The sequence below is a fragment of the Trichechus manatus genome, unplaced genomic scaffold (assembly GCF_000243295.1).
Source record: "Trichechus manatus latirostris isolate Lorelei unplaced genomic scaffold, TriManLat1.0 scaffold00069, whole genome shotgun sequence".
Lineage (NCBI taxonomy): Eukaryota > Metazoa > Chordata > Mammalia > Sirenia > Trichechidae > Trichechus > Trichechus manatus.
The window spans coordinates 5822181-5845204 of NW_004444005.1; the positions used below are offsets into that span (position 1 = coordinate 5822181).

Sequence of the window (23024 nt, forward strand, 5' to 3'; positions counted from 1 at the left end):
ATTTCTAAGAGTGTACAGGGATCATGAGGCCAAAATGTTTGATCCTGAGACAAAAAAATCTTAGATTATTCCCTCTCTCTCATAATAACCATCAATTTCATTCTGTCTTCATTTCCCTCCATCCCTCCATCTCAAAATAGTCTCTAGTATCTCCCATCTTAAAAAAAAAAAAAAAATCTTCTAGTTTCCAGCCCATTTCTCTTGTCCCCTTTAACCCACTTCTCAGAAGAGTTGTCTACATAGTTGTCCACACATGCTGTCTCAATTTCAGTTCCCATTCACTCTTGATCGGTTTTGCCAGAGGCATGACTATATTATTCTCTGATAATTGGTCAATTTTCATAAATACTTCATTTATACTTGAGAGGAATATGTACTTTCTAATTGTTAGGATCAGAAGTCTATATATGTCCATTCTTGTCAATTGGGTTGATAAAGTTAACCCTTAGGGGTGTGAGTTAATAACTCAGATACTTCTATACACGGACACTGGAATTGAACAATTAAGTAAATAGTGGATGGTAGGAGCCAGGTTTCTCACCATTGGAGTAGGCATTTACAGATAAGTAAGGGGAAGAGTCTGGAATGACCCATGTTGTAATGGATTAGAGTTGGAGACATCATTATGAACTCATGTTTAGTTTAATATAGTTACAGATGGTTACATATAGAAATATTTATAGATATGTGTATATACACGTTAGTATACACACATATATTTCTTTTCTCTGTCAGCTGAGAGGACCTAAAAGAAACAACATTCCAATAGCAATGAGCACACCTAGTGCCTAGTCTTGGTTTCTAATACCACTCTCTAATAAAAAGGAACAAGGTCTCTCTGAGATGAACCTGATTCTAGGACTGGGACAGAAAACATACAAGATGAGACTAGAGCACCTTGTAGCACCAGAAAGTAAGAAAGTGCTAAAACAACAGCAACAAAACAAACCTCACATGATTGGGCGTGTCAAAGGGACACAGGAGCCAACCAAAAGAACTTCCAATGGCCAAAGCTGGACCAATGTGAGCAACTAAGTAAGTAAAGTAGTATTGGATTGTAACTCAAAATATAAAATAATTATCCATGAGTCCATGCAGATATAAATAATCCATTGATTGAAAAAATAAATGGGAGAGAAAGACAAGGCTCTCGTGCAGAAGAATTCCAAATAATTTGTGTAAACACTCTGTTCTCAAGGAGGTCAAGTATAACTCCCCACTCCTTAAGGATGGGATGTGCATAGGGACTCCCTTTCAAAGAGTATATGGAAAGGAAGAAAAAAAAAGATAACTTTATGGTGGAAAAACCTGGAAAACACTACCTTAGCCAGGTGATATACCTTATGATTTATCAACAGTGGTAAATCATGTTGATATCATGTTGTTTTTGTTGTTGTTAGGTGCTGACAAGTCGGTTCCAACTCATCGAGACTCTATGTACAACAGAATGAAACACTGCCCAGTTCTGCGCCATCCTCACAACGATTGCTATGTTTGAGCTCATTGTTGCAGCCACTGTGTCAATCCATCTTCTGAGGGTACTCCCCATACCAAATGTCTTAGGCTGCATTCTCTAGAGAAGCAAAACCAGTGCAGTGTATAAATATATATAGAGAGAGATTTATATCAAGGAAATGGCTCACACTGTTGTAGAGACTGGAAAGTCCCAAGTCCATGGGTCAGACTGGAGGCTTCTCCTGACTCACATAGCTGCAGGGGCTGGCAAATCCACGATCAGAAGGTCAGACAGCAGGCCTCTGGCTCACAGGGTGTGTAGACTGATAAATCCCAAGATAGGCACATAAGACACCAGGTAAGCTGCTAGCTCAAGTCCCAAGAACCAGAAGTCAGATAAACAGGAGTTAGCTGCAGGATACAGAGCGAGCAAAAGCCAGAGAACCTTGCCAGAAAGTCCACCTATATTGGATGCAGGCCACACCCCCAAGGTAACTCTCTTGGAACTGATTGGCTGCTCACAACAGATCTCATCATGAGGGTGATCAGATTATATCAGATCTCATCATGGAGGTGATTACATCATTAAAAAACTGCCAGAGTACATCATAACTGCCAGACCACTGAGGATCACGGCCTAGCCAAGCTGACATGCAACCTTAACCCTTACAAGGGTCTTCCTCTCTTTCACGGACCCTCTACTTTACCCAGCATGATGTCCTTCTCCAGGGACTGGTCCCTCCTGATAACATGTCCAAAGTATGTGAGATGAAGTCTCACCATCTTCACTTTGAAGGGGCACTCTGGCTGTACCTCTTCCAAAACAGATTTGTTCGTTCTTCCGGCCGTCCCTGGTATATTCAACATTCTTTGCCAACATCATGATTCATACGAGTCAGAACTGGCTCGACAGCATCGGGTTTGGTGTTTATTTGTTGTTTATTTCCACATCCTATATCATATACAGTAGTCCCCCCTTATCTGCTGGCGATAATTCCAAGACCTCCCACAGATACCTGAAACCATGGATAGTACTGAACCCTACATGTACTATGTTTTGTCCTATACATACATACCTATGATAAAGTTTAATTTATAAAATTAGGCACAGAAAGAGATTAACAAGAATAATTAATAATAAAATAGAACAATTATAACAGCATACTGTAATAAAAGTTATGTGAATGATGGAGCAGGATGGTATGAGATTTTGTCATGCTACATACTCATTTAACAGTTTGTAAACTCAGTTGACCACGGGTAACTGAAACCGTGGAAAGCAAAACCATGGATAAGGGGGGGCTACTGTATCCTTAATACTTTGGGATGAAAGTGACACTGGACCTTTGTGATCTTCCTACAAACCAATAACCCCAGTCTAATACTGAGAAAAACATCAGACAAACCCCAATAGAGGGACACTTTACAAAATACCTGGCCTGCACTCCTCAAAAGTGTCAAGGTCATCAAAAACAAGGAAAGTTTGAGAAACTGTTGCTACCAAAAGGAACCTAAGAAGACATTAAGACTAAATGCAATGTGGCATCCTGGATGGGACCCTAGAACAGAGAAAGGACATTAGGTAAAAATGAAGGAAATCTGAATAAAATGTAGGCTTTAGTTAATCATAATATATCAATATTGGTTCATTAACCATAACAAATATACTATACTAATGTAAGACAATAATAATAGGGAAAAGTGAGTGTGGGGTATATGGGAACTCTTTGCTGTTATAGGAGCCCTGGTGGTGCAGTAGTTAAGCACTCAGCTGCTAACTGAAAGGTCAGTGGTTCAAACCCACCAGCCACTCCACTGGAGAAAGATGTGGCAGTCTGCTTCTGTAAAGATTTACAGCCTTGGAAACCCTATGGGGCAGTTCTCCTCTGTCCTTTAGGGTCACTATGAGTTGGAATTGTCTAGACGGCAGCGGGTTTTTGGTTTGCAGTTATTCTGTAATTCTGATACCATTCCAAAAAATAAAGTTTATTAAAAACAAATACAAGGGGAAAACATCTCCCACTCTTTCTGTTTCCTGAGGAGGGAGTAACCCTTCTACGCACTTTGGTCCAAGCCACCATCATTGTATCGCCTGATTTTTACAGTAGTCTCCTGATTGGTGTATTTGGAATTACTCAGCTGGTGAACTTGGAGAGGAATTGAGCATATGTGGCCTCAATCCATGGACTACTGTGTTGGGGATCTGCCTGTATGTGGAGACCAGGTGTTCTGGTGCGTTCTTGGTCACACAGAACACACAGCAGTGATGGCCCCACTCTTGCCTGAGACTAGGTGGCTAGATCCAGTTCAGGAAAGCAACACTAGCAAATCCATAGACCAATACACCCAAAGCCGCATTCCACAGCCTTGTTTTCATCAGTAATAAAGAGGTTCCTTTGATCTCTTACTAATTTCTGTGTTCAGTTGACTCTGCATTTGGGTGGGACAAAGTGCATGCCCTCCATCCATCCCCAAGCGTGGTGATGCATATTATGAAGAAAAAGAGCACAAGGTAAGGAAAATTCCGTTCCGTTGTACATAGGGTCCCTATGAGCTGGAACCGCCTCAACAGCACCTAACGACAACCACAAGGAAGATAAGAGAGTGACTGGGATGGATGTTAAGTGATACACTGTGGTCTGGGACAGCTTCTTGATAAGATGCATAGGAGCCGCAGCATAAAGGGGTGGGGGAGCTTTGTGTTTATCAGAAGGAACAGAGTTCCAGGCAAAAGCAAGAGCACGTGCAAAGGCTGAGGCAGGACCATTCTTGGCATGTTTGGGAAGTACCAAGAGGCCAGTGTGGCTGGAATGCAGGGAATACGGAGGAGAGTGATTGGGGATGAGGTCACAAAGGTTTCGGCTTCTGGTCTCCCGCCATGACTTTGGCTTTCACTGTCAGCCATTGGAGGGTTGTGAGCTGAGAAGTGACTTGCTTTCCCTTAAATTTTCAAAGGATCTCTCTGGCTGTTGCATTGAGGAAGGGCTGTAGAGGGACAGAAGTGGCAGCAGGGAGAGTAGTTAAGAGACTACTGTAAAAATCAGGTGACAGCTGATGGTCGCTTGGACTGGAGTGTTAGTAGAGGAAAGGTGGTCAGATTCTGGGTGTCTTTTGAATGTAAAACTATCAGAATTTTCTTACGGATCGGATGTGCATTGTGAAAAACATTATGTACGGTGTGACCCTCCTTCTCCCTTAAATTCAATTTTGCCTTAAAGTCTGTTTTTCAATGGTTAAGAGCTAGGGCTGCTAACCAAAAGGTCGGCAGTTCAAATCCACCAGTTCCGCCCCTTGGAAACTCTATGGGGCAGTTCTACTGTGTCCTATAGGGTTGCTAAGAGTCGGAATTGACTCGACAGCAACGGGTTTGGTTTGGTTTATACCAGCTTTAGCTTAGTTTACTTGTTTGTTTAGGGAGGGGGCAGTGGGCATTAGTCATTTACTCATCTGGTACATTGTTTGGGTTCCTTTTACTTTCAACCTTCCTATGGCCTTATGTTTAAGATCTATCTCTTATAAACAGCTGAGAGCTGGATTGTGTTTTGTGGGTTTAACTGACCTGACAAGATCTATCTTTTAACTTCTAAATCTATTTACATTTATTGCAATCACTTATGTCTTTGGAATTATTTCTGCCATTTTATAAATTCCCATTTCTCCCACCCAAGACTTTGAAACTTATTCACCTCTTTCTTATCTTCTATGTTATCTAGTATTTCAGTTTTGTCTTGTTTTGGGGGGCTCAGAATAGTCATTCTTCTTCTTTTTGTATACAGTTAATATTTGCTTAGATTTGACCAGATGTTTTTCCATTTCCTTGCTCATGGCTTCTTCTGAGATCATTTCTTTTTGAAGTCTATCCAGTGCTTTCGTATAAAGAGTGACAAACACTCTCAGGAATGCTTGGATGGTGCACACGGTCGGGTGCTTAACTATTGGTCAAAAGGTCAGCATCTCAAGTCCACGCAGAGGCCCAGTTCGCTGACGCACATGGGATCGCTACCAATCGGAATCAACTTAATGGCAACAACAGCAACGAACACTCCCAAGCTTTGGTTTCCCTGAATGTATCAGTGTTTCACCTTTGGTGAGTGATATTTATTTGGGTATAAAATTCCAGTGGACAGTAATATTCTCCATTTCTTCCTAAATTATTCCAGTTTGAATTCTGTCCCTATTACTCAATGAGAACCGCTTGTCAGTGTCATCAGTTCCTCTGTGCTATCCCATCTAACTCAAGTGTGGGCTCCTTATCTTAACTTGACCTCTCAGCAGTATTGACCCAGTGGATCACTCCTTCTGTCTTAGGCTGAGTTCTCCAGAGGAGCAAAACCAGTGAACCAGTGAAGTGAGAGAGAGAGAGAGAAAGAGGGAGGGAGGGAGAGAGATTTATTTGGCAAGTCCCAAATACGTGGGTCAAATGTCGGGCTGGAGGCTTCTCCTGACTCATGTGGTTGCAGGGGCTGACGAGCCCAAAATCTGCAGCTCAGACAACAGGCTGCTGGCTCATTCCCCAAGAACCGGAGGTCAGAGGATGAGTTGGATGCAGAATCCAGAGAGGACTTTGCCAGAACATCTATATATATTAGATGCAGGCCACACCCCCGAGGAAATTCCTTTGGCTGCTCACATCAGATCATGAAATGGAGGATGATTACATAATATCTGCCAAACCACTGAGAATCATAGCCTAGCCAAGCTGACACATAACCTTAACCACCACACTTTCCTACCTAAAACATGCTTTTATCAGCTTCTCTAATACCACACAGTCCTAGTTTTCTCCCTAAATCACCAACTACTCAATTCCCAGTCCCCACTGATGCTCTCCCTCCATATGGCTTTTGAACTCTAGAGACCCTCTGACTCTGTCCTAGGTCAAACTCTTACACTTAACCATAGTCTTGACCCCACCACTTTCATGTACCGGAGGCCACTGCGACTTAAGCCATCCACTGTTACCTATTTCAATAAATGACACCAGTCAAGCTAGTTACTCCTGATGATCACTTCGTCATCCCTCACACATAGTGTTTGTAATGCTGTATATCTTGACTCTGTGGCTTAATGTCTTTCATCAGTTTTGGAAAATTCTCAGCCAGTATCGCTTCAAATATTGCTTCTCCCCTATTTTCTCTTCTCTTCTGTGACTACAAGCCACAAGTACCTATTCAGACAACATTAGGACAATTGTTTTTTTAAACACATTTCATGGGTATTTCTTTGCGATCTCCAGGATTATCTCACTGTATTGCTTTTTAAAGTATACTTTAGAAGACCTTCTTAAAATAACATCTAATACATCCAAAATAAAAAAAAAATGTCATGACATGACACTAGGAATTTACTAAATCTGTATTAAATTTCTGTATATCTCTCCCTCTCTTTTTATCTAATTCTATTGGGTGTCCTCTTGTCCAAAACAAGCAACACTTGAGGTAATTTGTTGAAAATAAAGTAACTGAGAGAACAAGTCATTATATGAGAGTCTTTGTAAGGATCCTAGTTTTTAGTAACACTTTTGCCTGAGGGATAATTTTAGGTGAAAAGCCCCAACTCACATTTGGCTGTGTGAGCAAACATAATATCCTAGCAGGGGCTCAATAAATGGTTTTTGAACTGACCTGAATTCAACAATGAAGCATAAGTGATATGAGATTGGGTCAATGTAGCCAGGAATCAGGAAACTCAAAATCCTTATTTGTTTCCTTGAACAGAAAGATTTTTCCAGGTATTTAAATGACTAATCAGTCTGTCGAGGTTTTATCATGTAATTCTACATTATTTTTTGTTTGTTGGTTTAAGATCAACTTCAATCCAAAGTGTTTTCTGTCCTCTTGGAAATTTTTCACTTCCTTGTGGACAAGTTAACTTATTTTTTTTTTAATAAGAACCTAAATTCTCTACACGTTTATTGTCTTGATAAGCCCATGGAGTCTATTAGATTAGGTCTGATCTTTGTTCAAACAGACCAGAGTTCTGTAATGTGATGGTCGCCCCAAGGAACAGTTTGTAGGAGGAGATGATTGTCTTCCTTGACGACACTTTCCAAACGACATTGATGGTTCCCTTAGATGCCCTATAGTAGATCTCCTTTCGACAGGCCGAACCTCGATTTTTTTGGTGAGGTTCCTTGTCTTGTCCAAGGTACCATTTTGTCGTTTTTGTTAGGTGCTGTCTGACTCATAGCGACCCTATGTAAAACAGAACAAAACACTGCCCCGTCCTGCACCATCCTCATGATCGTAAGGTACCATTTAGCATCATTTGAACCAGTAACACTCACCTCCCAAGAAATTGTCTCTACTCCATTATACCCACTGTGTAAATCTGCTCCTCATGACCTTGGTTAGTAATCTTGATAGGCAAACCATGAGAAGTTGGAGAAAATATTTTTTGACTTATGATATCTGTCTTAGTTATCCAGTGCTGCTATAACAGAAATACCACAAGTGGATGGCTTTAACAAAAATAAATTTATTCTCACAGAGAATTTGGCTACAAGTCCAAATTCAGGGCATCACCTCCAGGGGAAGGCTTTCTCTGTAGGCCCTGGAGGAAGGTCTGTGTCATCAGTCTTCCCTTGGTCTAGGAGTTTCTCAGGAGCAGGCACCCCAGGTCCAAAACACGCACTCGGTATAAGGTCTCCATGTCTCTCTGCTCACTTTTCTCTTTCATACCTCAAACGAGACTGGTTTAAGACACTATCTAATCTTGTAGACCTCATCAATATAAGTGCCACTAATCCATCTTATTCCATCATAGTGATAGGATTTACAACACATGGGGAAATGAATCATCCAATACTGGGAATCATGACCTAGCCAAGTTGACAGATATTTTGGGGGGACACAGTTCAATCCATGACAGTACCCAATTGATAGCTCATTCCCTCAGTAATCAAAAAGCAACTCTGGGATCATGGAGGATTGTGTTGTAATAATCCTCTCCTCTCTCCTATCCTCCAGGTCTTTTTATCTACCTGAGAGACTAGGCTCTGAGATCAAGCCCATAATTATTTCATGGTAATCAATAATGAAGAAGTCCTGGTGGCACAGTGATTAAGTGCTTGAATGCTAACCAAAAAGTTGACAGTTTGAACCTACCAGCCCCTCCAAAGGAGACAGATGTGGCAGTCTGCTCCTGTAAAGATTACAGCCTTGGAAACACTATGGGGTAGTTTTACTCTGTCCTATAGGGTTGCTATAGTCAGAATCCACTCAATGGCAGTGGGTTTGGTTTCTAGTCAATAATGATGTTACAAATGGAGAGGACGCCTTCATGTGGAGAAATAAACAGCAGGAACTGATTAACCTCTAAGCAGTTAAGTACTGTTTTCCAGCATATCTATTAATAAAGAAGGAAGGAAGAGGAAATGGGTGACATAGATATACGGCACATCTAAATAGAAGCAGAAACTATCTTTGGGAAATCTGCTGGGAAGGTTTTCCTGACTGCTGTCCTTTTGGTAGGCTCAGAAAATGGAGACAAGTCTCTCCTGAGCTCTCCTTAGGAGGAAAAATAAATAAATAACAGTAAATGAGGTATCAGTAGTTCTTCTGGAAAAGCTACTGCGGTTTTTTTTTTTTTATGAAAATAGCTGCTTTCTCTCTGAGATATTTACCTTGACAGATGATGCAGCTGCTCATTTTAGTTCAATCATCCGGAAACTAAACTGCACATTTCAGACATCGCCACTACAAATAATTGATTATCATTTGTAAACAGGGGGCCATTGTAAGCATCTATTTTAGGAGCCCACATTGAGAGAGGCGCTACACAGGCGCAATGCAGCACCTTAGAATGTTTTCATTCCCCTTTAATGCGCTGATACTCTATTAAGCTCTTAATTTCCTTTAATAGTGACTGGTTGTCTCCCTCCACATAAACAGGAATCAAAATCCACTTTTCTTGCTCCTGAACGAGATTCCACAGCGTAGAATACCGCTGTTTAGAACTTCAATGGATCCTGCCCTCAGAACATTCTATTGCAGCAATCTTGGCAGAATGAGCCACCCTCTGGAATAAAGCAGCAGTTAGAAAAGAACCATTTCGTGTTTCATACATCTGGGCAAATAAGCAAACCCCTGACAATCACAAGCAATTCTCTTTTCTAGGCGCCAAGATCTTGCAACAGCTTGTAATTAGTGCTGTTCAGCATTTAATTTGCCTTTAGTTAGGTAACAAGCATTTATTGATTACCTGATAGGAACGGAGGGCTGTACTAAGCACAGCGTGGGGGCAGAGAAATGAAGGAGCCCCGTCCCTGCTTATAGTCTATTTGGGGCTGAAAATATATACTTGGGAAAGGTAACTCGAAAACACTCACAAAATGTTTTCTTAACAAATGTACGCCAACATGCTATAATGAAGAAGTGCTAATATTACTCTTTCAAATTCAAGGTTCTGACTCCAGGTACACTCCATTCTAAGATGATGTTACTGCATCTTGTCTCATGATGGGAGTCGGGTCACATCCATCACTCATTCTCTGAGCTAAGGCATGTTCTGGGCTCCCCTTCCTCTGGAGAGTTCCAAATGCGGTAGGGATCCTCCAGCCATTGGTGCAGTGGTAGGTGCCAGCCATTGAAAATCAGCCTGTTCGCCATATTTGATGACCCACCTAATGCCTTTGGTAAAAATTGGAGCCAAGATGACAACATCAGTGCACTAGGATTAATTCAAGATGGCTTCCTGGAGATTGAGTTTTAAGGCCAGCATGAGGCAGGTGGTGAGCATGAATTGGCAGCACTTAGAAACAGTGGAGAAGTCTTTGTAAGACGGCAAACCAGTCCATCAAAGTTAGGGAAGTAAAAGAAGTGGGAGTGACAGTCATGGAATGAGCCATGTGTCTGGGCTAGAGGAGAGGCTAGAGAGGGCCTTTGTAGCCATAACAGAGATGAACCTGGAGAGTTTGAATGGAGGCAGCTGAATAACGCTACTATGAAAAGACACAGGCTAAATTCAGTGCACAGTTGGAGCGTTCAGGTCATCAATGGTCTATGGAACACCTCTTTATGTTAACTTCTTGACACCAAGGAGAGTAAAAAGGACATGGCCCCTACCTTCAAGAAGCTTTATAAGTAGAGGGTTGCTGTGTCCAGGTATGCGATGAGAGGTGCAGTGGTGCTCAAAAGCAGAGCACTTCTCCTTCCTCAGTGGTGGGAGAGGGAGGGAGACATCAGGGAGGGTTCTTGGAGTAGATCATGCCTGGACGGGGCCTCAAAGGTTAAGAAGGCGTAATCCAGGTTATGTTGGGGAAAGGCAATCCAAGCAGAGACAACAGCCCAAGGAGGGGTACAGAGGGCTCAAACCACCAGCAGTCCTTATGCAGAGTGAGATGGAGTCCAAGGTACCAACTCTGAGATTTTTTTTTCTGGAAATCACGTGTAGTATGGATGTAACCACCACCTGCCTGTCAGTTTGTCATACTGTGGTGGCTTGGGTGTTGCTGTGATGCTAGAAGCTATGCCACTAGTATTTCAAATACCAACAGAGTCATCCATGATGGACAGGTTTCAGTGGAGCTTCAAGACTAAGACAGACTAGGATGGAAGAACTGGCAATCTACTTCCGAAAATTAGCCAATGAAAACCCTATGGATCACAATAGAACGTTGTCTGGTATAGTGCTGGAAGATGAGCCCCCTAGGCTGGAAGGGACTCAAAATACACAATGGCTGCAACAATGGACTCAAGGATACCAATGACTGCGAAGATGGCACGGGACCAGGCAGCATTTGTTCTGTTGTACGCGGGGCCACCCTGAGTCAAAGCCGACTTGATGGTAACAATAACAACAGCTGACATGGATTATAAAGAGGACTGAGAGAAACACTAGAAAAGAAAATGTTTTTTAACCAAGTCCTTAAGTTTCTGAGGATGCATAAGATTGGAGGGAAGAGTCTCTTGTTGCCTCTGCTGGGGTCGCTCCTTCTGCAGAAACAGCCTCGCTCATGATATTTTAAGACCCACTCCCAGCTGGTGCCCAGCACTATGGATATATGTAAAGATGACAACTTCAGAGAGAAGAAAACTCATTTTCTCCTTGGTTTTTATTTCTTAGACACATTTCGCATTCTCTGGCTTTTTAAAAGTGCTTTTAATAGAGCACAGATTCATTTCCTCAATGGTGAGGAGACAGATTTAAGGACTGCAACTCAGACACTCAGTGCCAACTAGCTCGCAGAGATCCAAGTGTGAGAATCAAATTGTCATTTGATGTTTGGATTTGGCACTCGCTCGGCACGCCTTGGAGATGGGGACTGTGGGCCCAAGCTGTGTGACAGGTGCTTCTGTGACGAATTTGCTTTGCCCCGGCTGGCGAGGTCTGTCACCAGCCCAATTCACGGTCTCCCCCCCATCCACCATCTCCTTTCCAGAGCTGAACCAATAGACAATAGTGTGACCACATGCAAGAGCCACAGAATGTTCGATTTGGAATGGAATGTCAAGACATCTGACCTGAGGCCTCTTCATTAGGAGACAAACAGTTGCTTCCCCATGGGCCCACAAAGATGGCAGAACTAGAATTTGAACCCAGGTGCCCCAACTCCCAGGCAAGAAGGAGCTTGTCCTCATTTTAATGTGTGTTATTCCTTCCCACCTGGTGTGTTCCCTTTAAGCCTTCGAACCGGTTCAGAATGGCTCAGGAATTGTTCCATAACGGTCAATGTAAACAAGGTCAGCATACTTGTTGCATAGCAACCAAATCTGCTGCCCATCGGATTTTGACCCGAGTAGAAACAACTGTAGGAAACCCTGGTGGTGTAGTGGTGAAGAGCTATGGCTGCTAACCAAAATGTCGGCAGTTTGAATCCGCCAGGCGCTCCTTGGAAACCCTATGGGGCACTTCTACTCTGTCCTATAGGGTCGCTATGAGTCGGAATCAACTTGACGACAATGGGTTTGGTTTGGTTTGGTTTTGGTTAGAAGCGGCTGTGCCCTGCTCAAAGATGATGGCTGAGCGTGCTGCTTTGAATGTGTATTGCTCTCCACAGTCCTGCCAATAATCCAATATCCCACATGGATCCCAAAAGTTTCAGGAGCCTGATGCAGGAGATCGGATTATTGGCAGGACGGTGGGGAGTGGCGCACAGTCAAAGCAGTGCGGTCAGCCTCCATCTTTGAGCAGAGCACAACTGTCTCCTACTCAGATCATCGCTCCATCGGAGATACCAGAACAGCTCACTTAGCCCTAAGGTGCGCCTGACCCAAGCCATGGTCTTCTCAATTGCCTCACATGCATGGGAAAGCTGGGCCATGAAAAAGGAAGACAGAAGAAGAACTGATGTGTTTGAATTACGGTGTTGGCGAAGAATATTGAACATACCGGGGGCTGCCAGAAGAACAAACAAATCCGTCTTGGAAGAGGTACAACCAGAATGCACCTTAGAAGCAAGGATGGCGAGACTTCGGCTCTTTTACTTTGGACACCTCATCAGGAAACACCAATTACTAGAAAAGGACACCATGCTTGTTAGAGGGGCATCAAAAACGAGGGAAATTCTCAAGGAGATGGACTGACACAATAGCTGCAAGAATGGACTCAAACATACCGACGATGATGATGATGCAGGACGAAGCAACGTTTCGTTCTGTTATAGTAAGGTCGCCATGAGTCACAGCTGACTCGACAGCAACAAACAACAACAATAGCTGTAAGCCCAGGGTTTTGACAAGCAGAGGAAACCTTAGGTCACCCATCACCAAACAGTCACTCGGCAGATAAGGAGATTGAGGCCAAGAGAGGGCAGGTGACTTGCACAGGTGACACCAGACACAGCCAGGACTTCAGAACCCACGTCCTCTGATCCCCCACCAGGCCTCTCTCCACGTGGATTAGGGTCACAACTGACAGAAGAGCCCCAGGAAAGAGGAAAGTGGGGGTTGGATTTGAAGGGGAGGGGTACTGAGGCTGTGTCCCCAAGCCCTGCACGGGGCCTTACTTAGAGTAGATGCCAAACACATGCCAAATGAAGAGCTGAAGGAAGCGGGAGAAAGATGGGAATGCCCAGGTCGTTTTACAGGGCATTGTGTCTCTGAGGGAGCCCCGGTGGTGCAGTGGTTAAGTGCTCAGCTGCTAACCAAAAGGTCAGCAGTTCGAATCCCTGGAAACCCTATGGGGGCAGTTCTGCTCTGTCGTATCGGGTTGCTACGAGATGGAATTGACTCAACGGCAACAGGTTTTTTCATCGGCTGTCTCTGAGCTTTGGGATGGAGGTGGAAGGCCAGGGACAGAAAGGGCCCCAGAAAACCATCTACCCTACTGTTACACCCAAACTTGAGACCAGGCCCCATTGAGAGGGGCGTTCCAGAGGAGAAGAGGGGCATTTGTAGGAATGACCAGGACACAAGCCACGGGCAGCGAACAGACATGGGGGGATCGGGCAATGGCATGGAGCGAGGGGTTCCTGTTGGGAGGGCAGGACCTCCAAGCGCAGAGCCAGGAGCAGTGCGAAGAGTACAGGGCAGGTGGATTCCGGAAAAAACAAAATCAACAAAGAGGCCATTCACTCCCTCAGCAAGTATCAAGTGCTGATTATAAGCCCAATTCTGACCTAGGAAAGATGACACAGCCAGTCCCTGCTCTCAAGGCACTCACTGTTCCAAGAGGCAACTGCAGAGCCCAGAAGGTGCCAAGAGAGAGGAAAGGGGGATAAGACGCAGGAGAGAACGAGGGGCTGGGCTCCCGGAGGATGCAGGAGGAGGGAGCCTGGGGCTGAGCCGAGGGCCGGGCCGTGTCACCAGGAGAGGGCAGGGAACCGCATGGGAAGAGGTTCGGGGATGAGGCTGGGCCAGACATGGGCCGTCCGTGAGTGGTGAGCTACCAGGGACTTAGTCCAGCTGCCCGAGTGTCCTAGAGGCGTGCCTCCTGGGCAGGTCGGATGAGCTGACCGGTGCCATCCCAGTCTCAAATTGCTGACTCTATAATAACAGCGGATGGTGATGCTGGCTGGGCAGGAACAGGCCAAAGGAGGACGCAGGCAGTGCAGAGCGGACACCATTACAGGCGGCACTGCCAGCCACCCAGCTTAGAAAGGCGGACGAAGACTGCCCTGCATGTGGACTGTCCCAGGACGGGGACCGTGTGTCTTGGCGCCTGTGCATTCCTCCACATTGCTGGGTCAGGGTGCGTCCCCTAGCCCCACCCTTAAGCCATACCGAAGCCCCTCTGGACCACGGAACTGAGCGAGTCTGTTGTCAACTGCGACTCAGCCACGAGGGGGCGCGCGCTGGCTGGCAGAGGAGGGTAGTGCAGGGTAGAGATTTGATGTACTTTTATTTGGGAATTTTATTTATGTTTCCAAAGAGATTTCACTTTTTTTTTTTTTTAATTGTTGTTATAACCCCCTGATGAAGTAGGATGATTATCTCCACTGTACAAATTATGAAACTGGCTCAGATAAGCGACGGAAACAGATCGCCAGGCCTTTCTTCTGCAGTGCCACTGGCTAGGTTCAAACAGCCAACCTTTAGGTTAGACAATCGCAAACTGCTTGTGCCACCAGGGGCCGCGGGAAGGTCCTCACTGGTCCTTTTTCAGATGAAGAAACTGGGCAGCACGAGGGGAAAGAAATGTCATGTTCCAGGTGACACAGAGTCCTGGAACCAGAGGACACAGAGGTGGCCCCCAGCCTGTAAGCTGCAGCTAACTGCTGTCTGGGAGTCCGAGTTCCTACCTGGCAAAATAAATAGCTGGTCCCCAAAACACGTTTTGGAATCTCATTGGTCTGTGAAATTGGAAGGTCAAGAATCGCGGACTCACACTAGAGGGCCTTGATACTCAGGGACGCTGCTACGTGAATTGTTCAGTAAAAGTAACCCTCCGCCTTCTCTGTCTGCCCAAATGCCCCTTGCCATTACGGCCCTACTCAAACACGGCCCAGCGCAACTATTCCCACCCCATCAGGCCGTTCCCCACATTTTGATTTTACCTATAGTCTTCCTAGCCCTTCATTACCTTCTGCCTTGAAGGATTTCCTTCGTGTTGGTCTTAGCTCCCTAAGTGAGCAAGGCAGCAACTGTCTATGTCCTTCAGTGCCCAGCACATGCCACCGTCGTGGGCGGAGAGCAGACTGTTAGAGGGAACCTTGGAGGGGTTCTAACAGAGCCTCGCCCCCATTCTGGGGCTTGAGTGGGTCACAGCGGGATAAAAACCCCTGCAGTCTAGTCGCAGCAGCCAGCAGCAAACTAGGTCTCATTCCTTTAAAACCCTATTTTTTTAGTACAAAACCCAAACTCCCATAACCTGTAAGGCTTCCTACTACCCCTCCACAACCGCGGTCCTGCCACACCAACCCTCTTCCTCCCGCCAGGAATCTCTCCACGCAGGTCCGCCTGTTCCCTATCTCCCAGCCCCTGCTCCAGCACCCTCTCCTCCGGGGCCCCCAGCCCCCCACTGGCACACGCCCTCTCCTCAGGGGCCCCCAGCCCCCACTGGCATGCACCCTCTCCTCGAGGGTCTCCCTGACACCTGTGTCAGCCCCCAGCCCTCCACTGGTACGTTCTCCTGGTTTCCCTTGGTCTCCTTCAGCCTGAACTTACCTTAGGTCCTGTTTTTGTATGACCACGTGTCTCCCCACTAGAATGCAATGAGTCCATAAAGTGAGAACTAGCGACCGCAGAGCCCTGGTCAGTCACCACGAGCGCACTCACTGCCCTGCAGACCCCACTTGGGCGGCATCACTTTCCGTGGCTGATACCTGATTTCAAGCAGGCCCTTGAGGACAGAGCAGACTGACACTCGATTAACTAACCTAGGGGCCACGCGGTCCCAGATTTCACATCAAATTCCAGGGCTTGAGCCCGAGCAGAACTACTCCATTTGAAAACAAACGTGAATTTTCAGAAGGCCCATACTTTCTCAGGAAAAATAATGGCCTGGACTACTTCTACATGGAATTCAGGAGACGGACCGACTGGTGAATTCCTGCTGGTAAGCGGAGTTGGCAGGTCAGTCCCTCCCAGCCCAGGGCACTGGGTCCCAACAGTGGGGTCTCAGGGGGGTCTCCTGACTCCAGGCGGACACTCGGAAGGGCTGAGATGCTGGATCTTCAGGTACTAAAATCTCTCCCACTCTTCCTTCCTTCCACTTCCGGTGAATGGGGAAATGGGGACAGGAATTCAACCCTTGCAAAGTTTGGATTTGAGGGCAATGGCAAAATTCTGCCTATGGAAACCTGATATGGGCTGTGCCCCTCTGCGGTCAACCCAGAAACTGGGTGTCTGCTGGTGGGGCTCATATTGCATTTCTGGAAGAGCTGAAGGGGCCATGTCGGGGCCCCTTGATCCAACCGCCAGCACACACGCTCAACACAGTGCACAGAACACAGAACGTGTCTTTATTAAAGATGCAAGCAAGCACAGAAGTAGAGTGTGTAGCGCTCAATAATATCCATACAGTACTAAAAATAGAAAAATAGAAATGAAATTTCACAGACAGCAGCCTCGCTCAGATTGACAAGAGAAGGTGCTGCCAAGCCCCCCATGCAATGCCACGCCATGCCATGCCCCTGCTGTGCTCGCAGATTCTCCCTGTGCAAACGAAATGCAAGCACCCCTCTGCACCTGCTTCCAACAAAGCAACCCAGAAAGGAGACAGACCCCTGACACAGGAGCCGCCCTCTGCCCCCTACTCTGAGTGCTTCCCAGCCACAAAAACAGCAGAAGCCAGGCCAGCCCCCACCGTGGCAGCGATGTGCACACCAACACCAGCCAGCAGCTCGGCTGGGCATCTGGCCGCCTGGCTAGCACTCCTCCGGCCAAACCCACAGGGCCAGAGGAGGCAGGTGGTGAAGCAGTAATGCTGCCACCTCCACTCCCTCCAATGTGCCGGGGGACAGAGCAGAGAGACAAAGGTAGAACTGCCAGCCCAGGTCTGGGGGAAACCAGGCGCTAAATCTGCAAAATGGTTCTCCCGCAGCCGAGAGCCTCAGGTACAGGCTGAGCAAACGGAATGATAAAGATCCAGGATTTTCAGACATTTACAATTAAGCATCTGCTTGCCAGCATAAGTAGGTTACTGCTTCAGGGAACAAAAACAAGGCTGCGGAATTAAACTCAGATTCCGAGTGTGATTCGTTCTCTTTGTGGCTGACTTCAGTCACTGCCTTCAAATGCTACCGACTGCATTATACTCCCATCTGCTGGACCCTCGAAGCAGGTGTCCCTCATGGAATGTTCCGCGAGCTTCTCCGTATCAGAGCCGCCCACTGGAGTCTCTTGCAGAGGGGCACCTTTTCTGGAAATATGCTACCGGACAGTTTCTGCTTCACTTTGGGAAGGTTACAAAGAACTAAATTCTCAGATCAAACGTGTCTCCCCCACACATACCCCTAAACTCCTCCTCCATTCCCATCCTTACCCCAGAGCCACGTGAGACCTGCACGGCTGTGCCTCAGGTAAGAAAACTACAAAAATAAATACAGTGAACTCTGAAATCTTTCTACCATCCGGGTGTGGCTTGCTCCTGATTCCCCCGGAAACGAACTTTTATTTGGTTTACTGACGTTTATTTAGAGTTCCAGTGAAAAGCTCTATAAAATACAATAAATCATGTGGGGGCTGTAAGAGGTATACATTCTAGCTGCATATGTTACGTATTCTATACTTAGGACACAGTCCGTCATAGCTGCACCTGGTATATGGTTTGTAATCACACAGGTGGAGACTGCAGGCTCCAAAGGCCAGGCAGCCGCGCTGGGCCGGGAACGCTCGCGCTCCCTGGACTTCTCGCGCTCCCTTCCCCCCGTGGCTGCGCACACTGCTTCCCAGGCTTGTCCAGCAAGGAATAAATGAATGCATACGGGACTTGAGCTAGTAGAGTGTCTGGGTATTGTGAGCATGCAGGTTTGCCGTTTCTGTTACTATAAATAAAAGTCAAACGTGAGGTCACACTTCCCCATCTTCTGCTTGTACACTAAGTCAAACTTCTCGTTCATGGAGACAGTGAAGATGTCCTTCCACAGCCCGACTCTTCCTGAAAGACAAGCGAGAACACAATTGGCCAGGTTCGCTGGCCACCAGGCCTCGGGGACAGATCCGTGCTACCCCAGATCTACTCCCAGGCCCCCTGAATGTGGCCTACGGTGCAGGGCAGGCTGTCTGAACCACAGACGTGCTGGGTCCCCCAACGTCTCTGAAACGGCTAGGTGTGGCAGAATGTGAGCTCAGCCAGCCCGTCTCTGGGTCTGCTAGGGTGCTGAATAGCAGCCCCTTCCTGGCGTCAGTCCCTTACTCGGTAAACTGAGTGCTCACAAATCCCCAGGCCTGGGCCTGGGAGGGACGGCCTTACAGCCTGCGCTCGCTGTGGAAGGCCCAGCACCCAGAACAGCTGCCCCGGGGGATGGACGCTATCTGCTGAGTGACTACGGTGGGCATCCCTGGGAGCCTTGGTCCTCCGCGATACCTACTCACTCACCGCCCACAGCTCCACCAAGCCTTTGTTTGCTTCTGGAGAATTTGAAAAAGGAAAAAAAAATCACCCAAAAGGCAGACAGTTCTGTGGCAAGTAGGCACCCCTCATGGTTGGGCAAGGACGGAGATTTCGAGAACACCTGTCCCGGCAAACCCTGGGTAGGGAGTTAAAGGGGACACAACAGTTGTCACAGAACATTTGTAGCAGGACTGTGGTGGCACGAAGGTCACGGCGGCGCCCCCTTGGCCCTGCTACAGCCCGGCCCGGGGGGTCTGGCCAGACTGAGACCGGCTTCTGGCAGGTGTGGGGGAGGGCCGGCCCCGCCTGCTGGGGGAGCTTCAGGGGGGAAACGGACAGAGCTAAAAATGACAAAACACACCGTGGAATCCGCCTTCCTTGGTAACCGCCCAGTCTTGAGTTAGCCTGGTCAAGTATCGCTGGCGGCACTATGAAGCTGTGCGGAGCGGACTCCCACGTGTCCCCTTTACCGGAGCTGGGAACGCACTACCCACTACTCCTGGCTTCTAAGCCACCTCCGGGGGCCTGGAATGCTCGTCTGGGATCTTTCCACCATCAGCATCTCCAGCATCAGCGTCCCCAGCAAACACCCTTCATCAGCTGTGTCATTAACACCATCCTTGTCCTGGCAGGACCTCAGGGATGAAACCACAACCTGCTAACACTGAGCCAGCGAGTTCAACGCGACCAGGACTTTCTCCTTGGTGACGAGAAATTATCTACCAGGGATGGCGAGAGGAAAACCAAGATACCTTGTTCCTGCTACCCTCTAATGAGGCCTAAGGGACAAAATTAGAAGCTTCTTGAGCAACCACCCTGTACAGGTATCTTTCCATGATTATTTCCCTCAGCTGAGAGCTCATCAGAGGGATCACCTACCTGGTTTAGGGTTTGGAATCAAGACAGTGCAATGGATGATGGGACATGAATCAAACTTAAGCAATGTGGCTGGCTACTCAAGCCCCTACATTCTCACCAACGCAGGAGATCTTCTGAGCAAAGGGGCAATGTGCTAAAAGAAAACAAAACCAAAGAACGAAAATAAAGCAAAACCAAGGTAAACAATGATAAAGTCGACACATCAGAAGGAGCATATGGGCACGCAGTATGTTCTCGACACTTCTTTACCACACAAATGAACCAAAAGGGGTATTTCGGGGAAGGTCACATTCAAGGTTAACAAAATAAAGAGAAAGCAAAACTAAAAAAGAGCAAATAAATTTTAAATAATAAATATTTGTGAAGATGCAGCCAGGAGATAAATCATGATGCATGTTGATTGCAGCTCACTTCTCCCTAGAAGGGCGACGTTCCACTGGGCCCTCCGAGCGTCCCTGTCAGTCAGGCGGGGTGGGCGCACTCTGCCCTCACAGAGAAGGAAGGGAGCGGGAGGAGCCAGCGCCCCCACCAGGGACTTCCGGGCGCAGCAACGCTGCCAGGGCAGGAGTTGGGTTCCCCCTACCTCTCAGCCGTGCTGTGGGAAGCTGACCTGTATCTCTCGCTCTCCGCCTAACACGCTTACCGCCTGAGGAAGTTCCCAAGTCAAACAGCTGGGAGCTGAGCAGGTGCGCTGCCCCGGAGCCTACGGCCTCAGACTTACCACAGCCCACCTGGGCTTCAGGGGTCTTCACTGCCCGACATGTTCCCCAGCCCTCCACGGAGCAGCCTCCAATCCCGTGAGCCCTGAGGGCAGGGAGCACCCTGGCTGGATCTGGAGATGGCTCCTGCCTGGAACACTGCCCCCAACTCAAACTACTTCACGTCCACAAGGCCTACTCCCACAGAGGCCACGCTCCAGCCCTGGGCCTGCTGTGTACACCGTCTCCCCTCGGCTGGGGGATTTCTGATCTGCTCAGTGAATGTGTGCTGGGTGGATGAATGAGAGAGTGAAGAAAGAGCTTCTTCACACGGAAACAGTCCCCCACTCACCACCTGTACCTCACCTATGAGCCAGCTGCAGGCTCAGGAGTCCATCGGCTCACCTTGCGCCCTGAAATTTCACAGCACCAAACCACCCCTAGCTCTGCTTCTGCCAAAGCCCTATATCCGATTCCTCTGGGGGCATTCGACTCCTGGCCACCTGGGAAGACTGTACTCAGAAATGCCTAGCCCTCAAGCCTGCCACAAAGCTGGGACATCTGCAGGGGCCATTCCTTTGGGTGACCACTCTGTGTGTGGGGCCACCGTGCAGAGATCACCCGGGCAGCACTCCACCACTCCACGGTGCTACCAGGGACCAGTCCTTCCAATCGCTGCCTTGTCCCTGCAAACACAGGGCCCTGAAGAGGCGGGACAGCTGAATGCCAATGGCTAGGCTTAGGGGAACACAGCAGGGAGGAAAGAGGACCCGGGGCCGCTGAGCAGGGAGAGAAAAAGATACAGGACAGGGGAGCGGGGCCAGGGTGGGCACGCACCCCGGCCCACAGGCAGGGCCTCGGCGTTGCAGCACTGGTCCACGAGCTGGTGGCAGTGCTCGGTCATGGACTCCAGCTGGGCCTTGTCACACGACACCCCCAGGAACCGCGCCAGCTGCTCCACCATTGTCACCAGGTCCTGGAAGAGAGGACGAGAGCACAGGAGCCCTTAGAGGTGGCGCCTTCCACTGCACAGTGCTCGGCTGACACAGGCAGGCCCTTCCCGTGCCCCTCCGACTGGGTCCCTGAAGCACGCTGGCGTGAGCTGGGTCTGGAATAAAACTGAGAGATGAAGCTATCAGGTGGCAGACCTGGCATTCCAACCCAGGTCCTCCAGGGAATTTGGAAGCAGACGTGGAGTCTTCACAATTTTAAAACGGCAGCAAGAAGTAAAAATTTACTTCAGAACTTTGCCAGGAGCAAGACCGGGCTCACTCTCCCCGTCCCTTCCTCCCACACTGTCTGCTGGATCTAGACTGGCTCTCAGGGGGAAGGAGGCCCGCGGGCCAGCCCGCGCCCCAGCCCACTCACCTGGCTGATGGGAAGCAAGAGTCTGCTCTCCTTGGCTCCCTGGACACAAAGCCACACAGTGGGCCCCACTGTCCCTCAGACAGCAGGTAAAAGCAGGCACCACAGGCACTGTGGGGGACCCTGCACGCTGCCCTCCACACCCTACTCCCCAGGAAACACCAAGACACCCCGGTCTCTCAACTGGTGTCCCACAGAGTGCTCTGGCCACGACCCGAGCTGTTGGTAGGGTCCCCCTTCCTGAGCAGGCAGTGTCACCTGTAGAGGGACCCACTGAAGTTCCTCTCAACTGCTGGTTTACAAAGAAAATCAGCATATTAAGCCCCCCACCGCCATCAACCCCCCCAAGAAGGCCTACAACAAGAACCCTGCAGAACTTCCTTCATGTAACACTTCCCAACCCTGAGAAATGCCCTGGGAGGCTGCTGGGACTGCCAGCTGCCCTCTGGGACCCATGGGAACAACTGAGGCCTCACGGGGCTCTAGACATCAGCTTCCATGCGGGTCTGCCCCCCACCAAGTGCGCTCCATGTTCCTGTGCCCAGGCCTGGCTGGGACTGGGTGGCCGGAGACATGAGAGGTGGGCAGGAGAATACACAGAGCTCACCTCACCTGCCCCGTCAGCGAGTGTTTCTGTTTCAGAACCACAGCAACAGCAGCCTGGCCTCGGGGGCAGCCCTTGGGGGAGCCCCCGGGGGGGAGCAGCCTGCTGAGTGACCAGCAGAGTCCCAGTCTGTGCCCTGTGTCCCTGGTGTGACATCATCTCAGAGAAGAAGGGACGACATCAGTGTCTGCCAGTCTGCGTCCAGCTAGGTGCTCACGGGGCTGCTGGTGGTCATGAAACCAAGCTTTGGAGTCAGGCAGACTTCGATCAGGACGCCGATGCCAGGGCGTCTGAGCTTCGTCAGTGAGCCGAGCCTCTCTGAACCTTGTGTCCTCATCTGCACACGGGGGTGGAGGCACCGACCCCGCGGGGCTGTGGGAGAGGCAGCGCACCACGGCCACAGAGCCAGAGCGTCCCGGCTCCACCTGTACACGGGGTGGAGGCACCGACCTCACGGGGCTGTGGGAGAGGCAGCGCACCACGGCCACAGAGCCAGTGTTCAGGTTCCATCTGTACACGGGGTGGGTGTGCCGACCCCGCAGGGCTGTGTGGCCACGCAGCTCCTGAGCCTCCCTGGGCCTCCAGAG

General features: G+C 48.4%; 1 protein-coding gene across 1 annotated transcript in view; it reads right to left on the reverse strand.

The window, feature by feature from the left end:
• Nucleotides 1-18322: 18322 nt before the first annotated feature.
• The window catches only part of SULT4A1 (sulfotransferase family 4A member 1), a 34626-nt gene continuing 29924 nt past the window's right edge, over nucleotides 18323-23024 (reverse strand). Inside the window, exons 5-6 of the mRNA XM_004380053.1 lie at nucleotides 21306-21444; nucleotides 18323-18435 (exon numbers count right to left, since the gene is read on the reverse strand). Coding sequence (XP_004380110.1) covers nucleotides 18323-18435; nucleotides 21306-21444 — 252 coding nt within the window. The remainder of the gene's footprint in view (nucleotides 18436-21305; nucleotides 21445-23024) is intronic.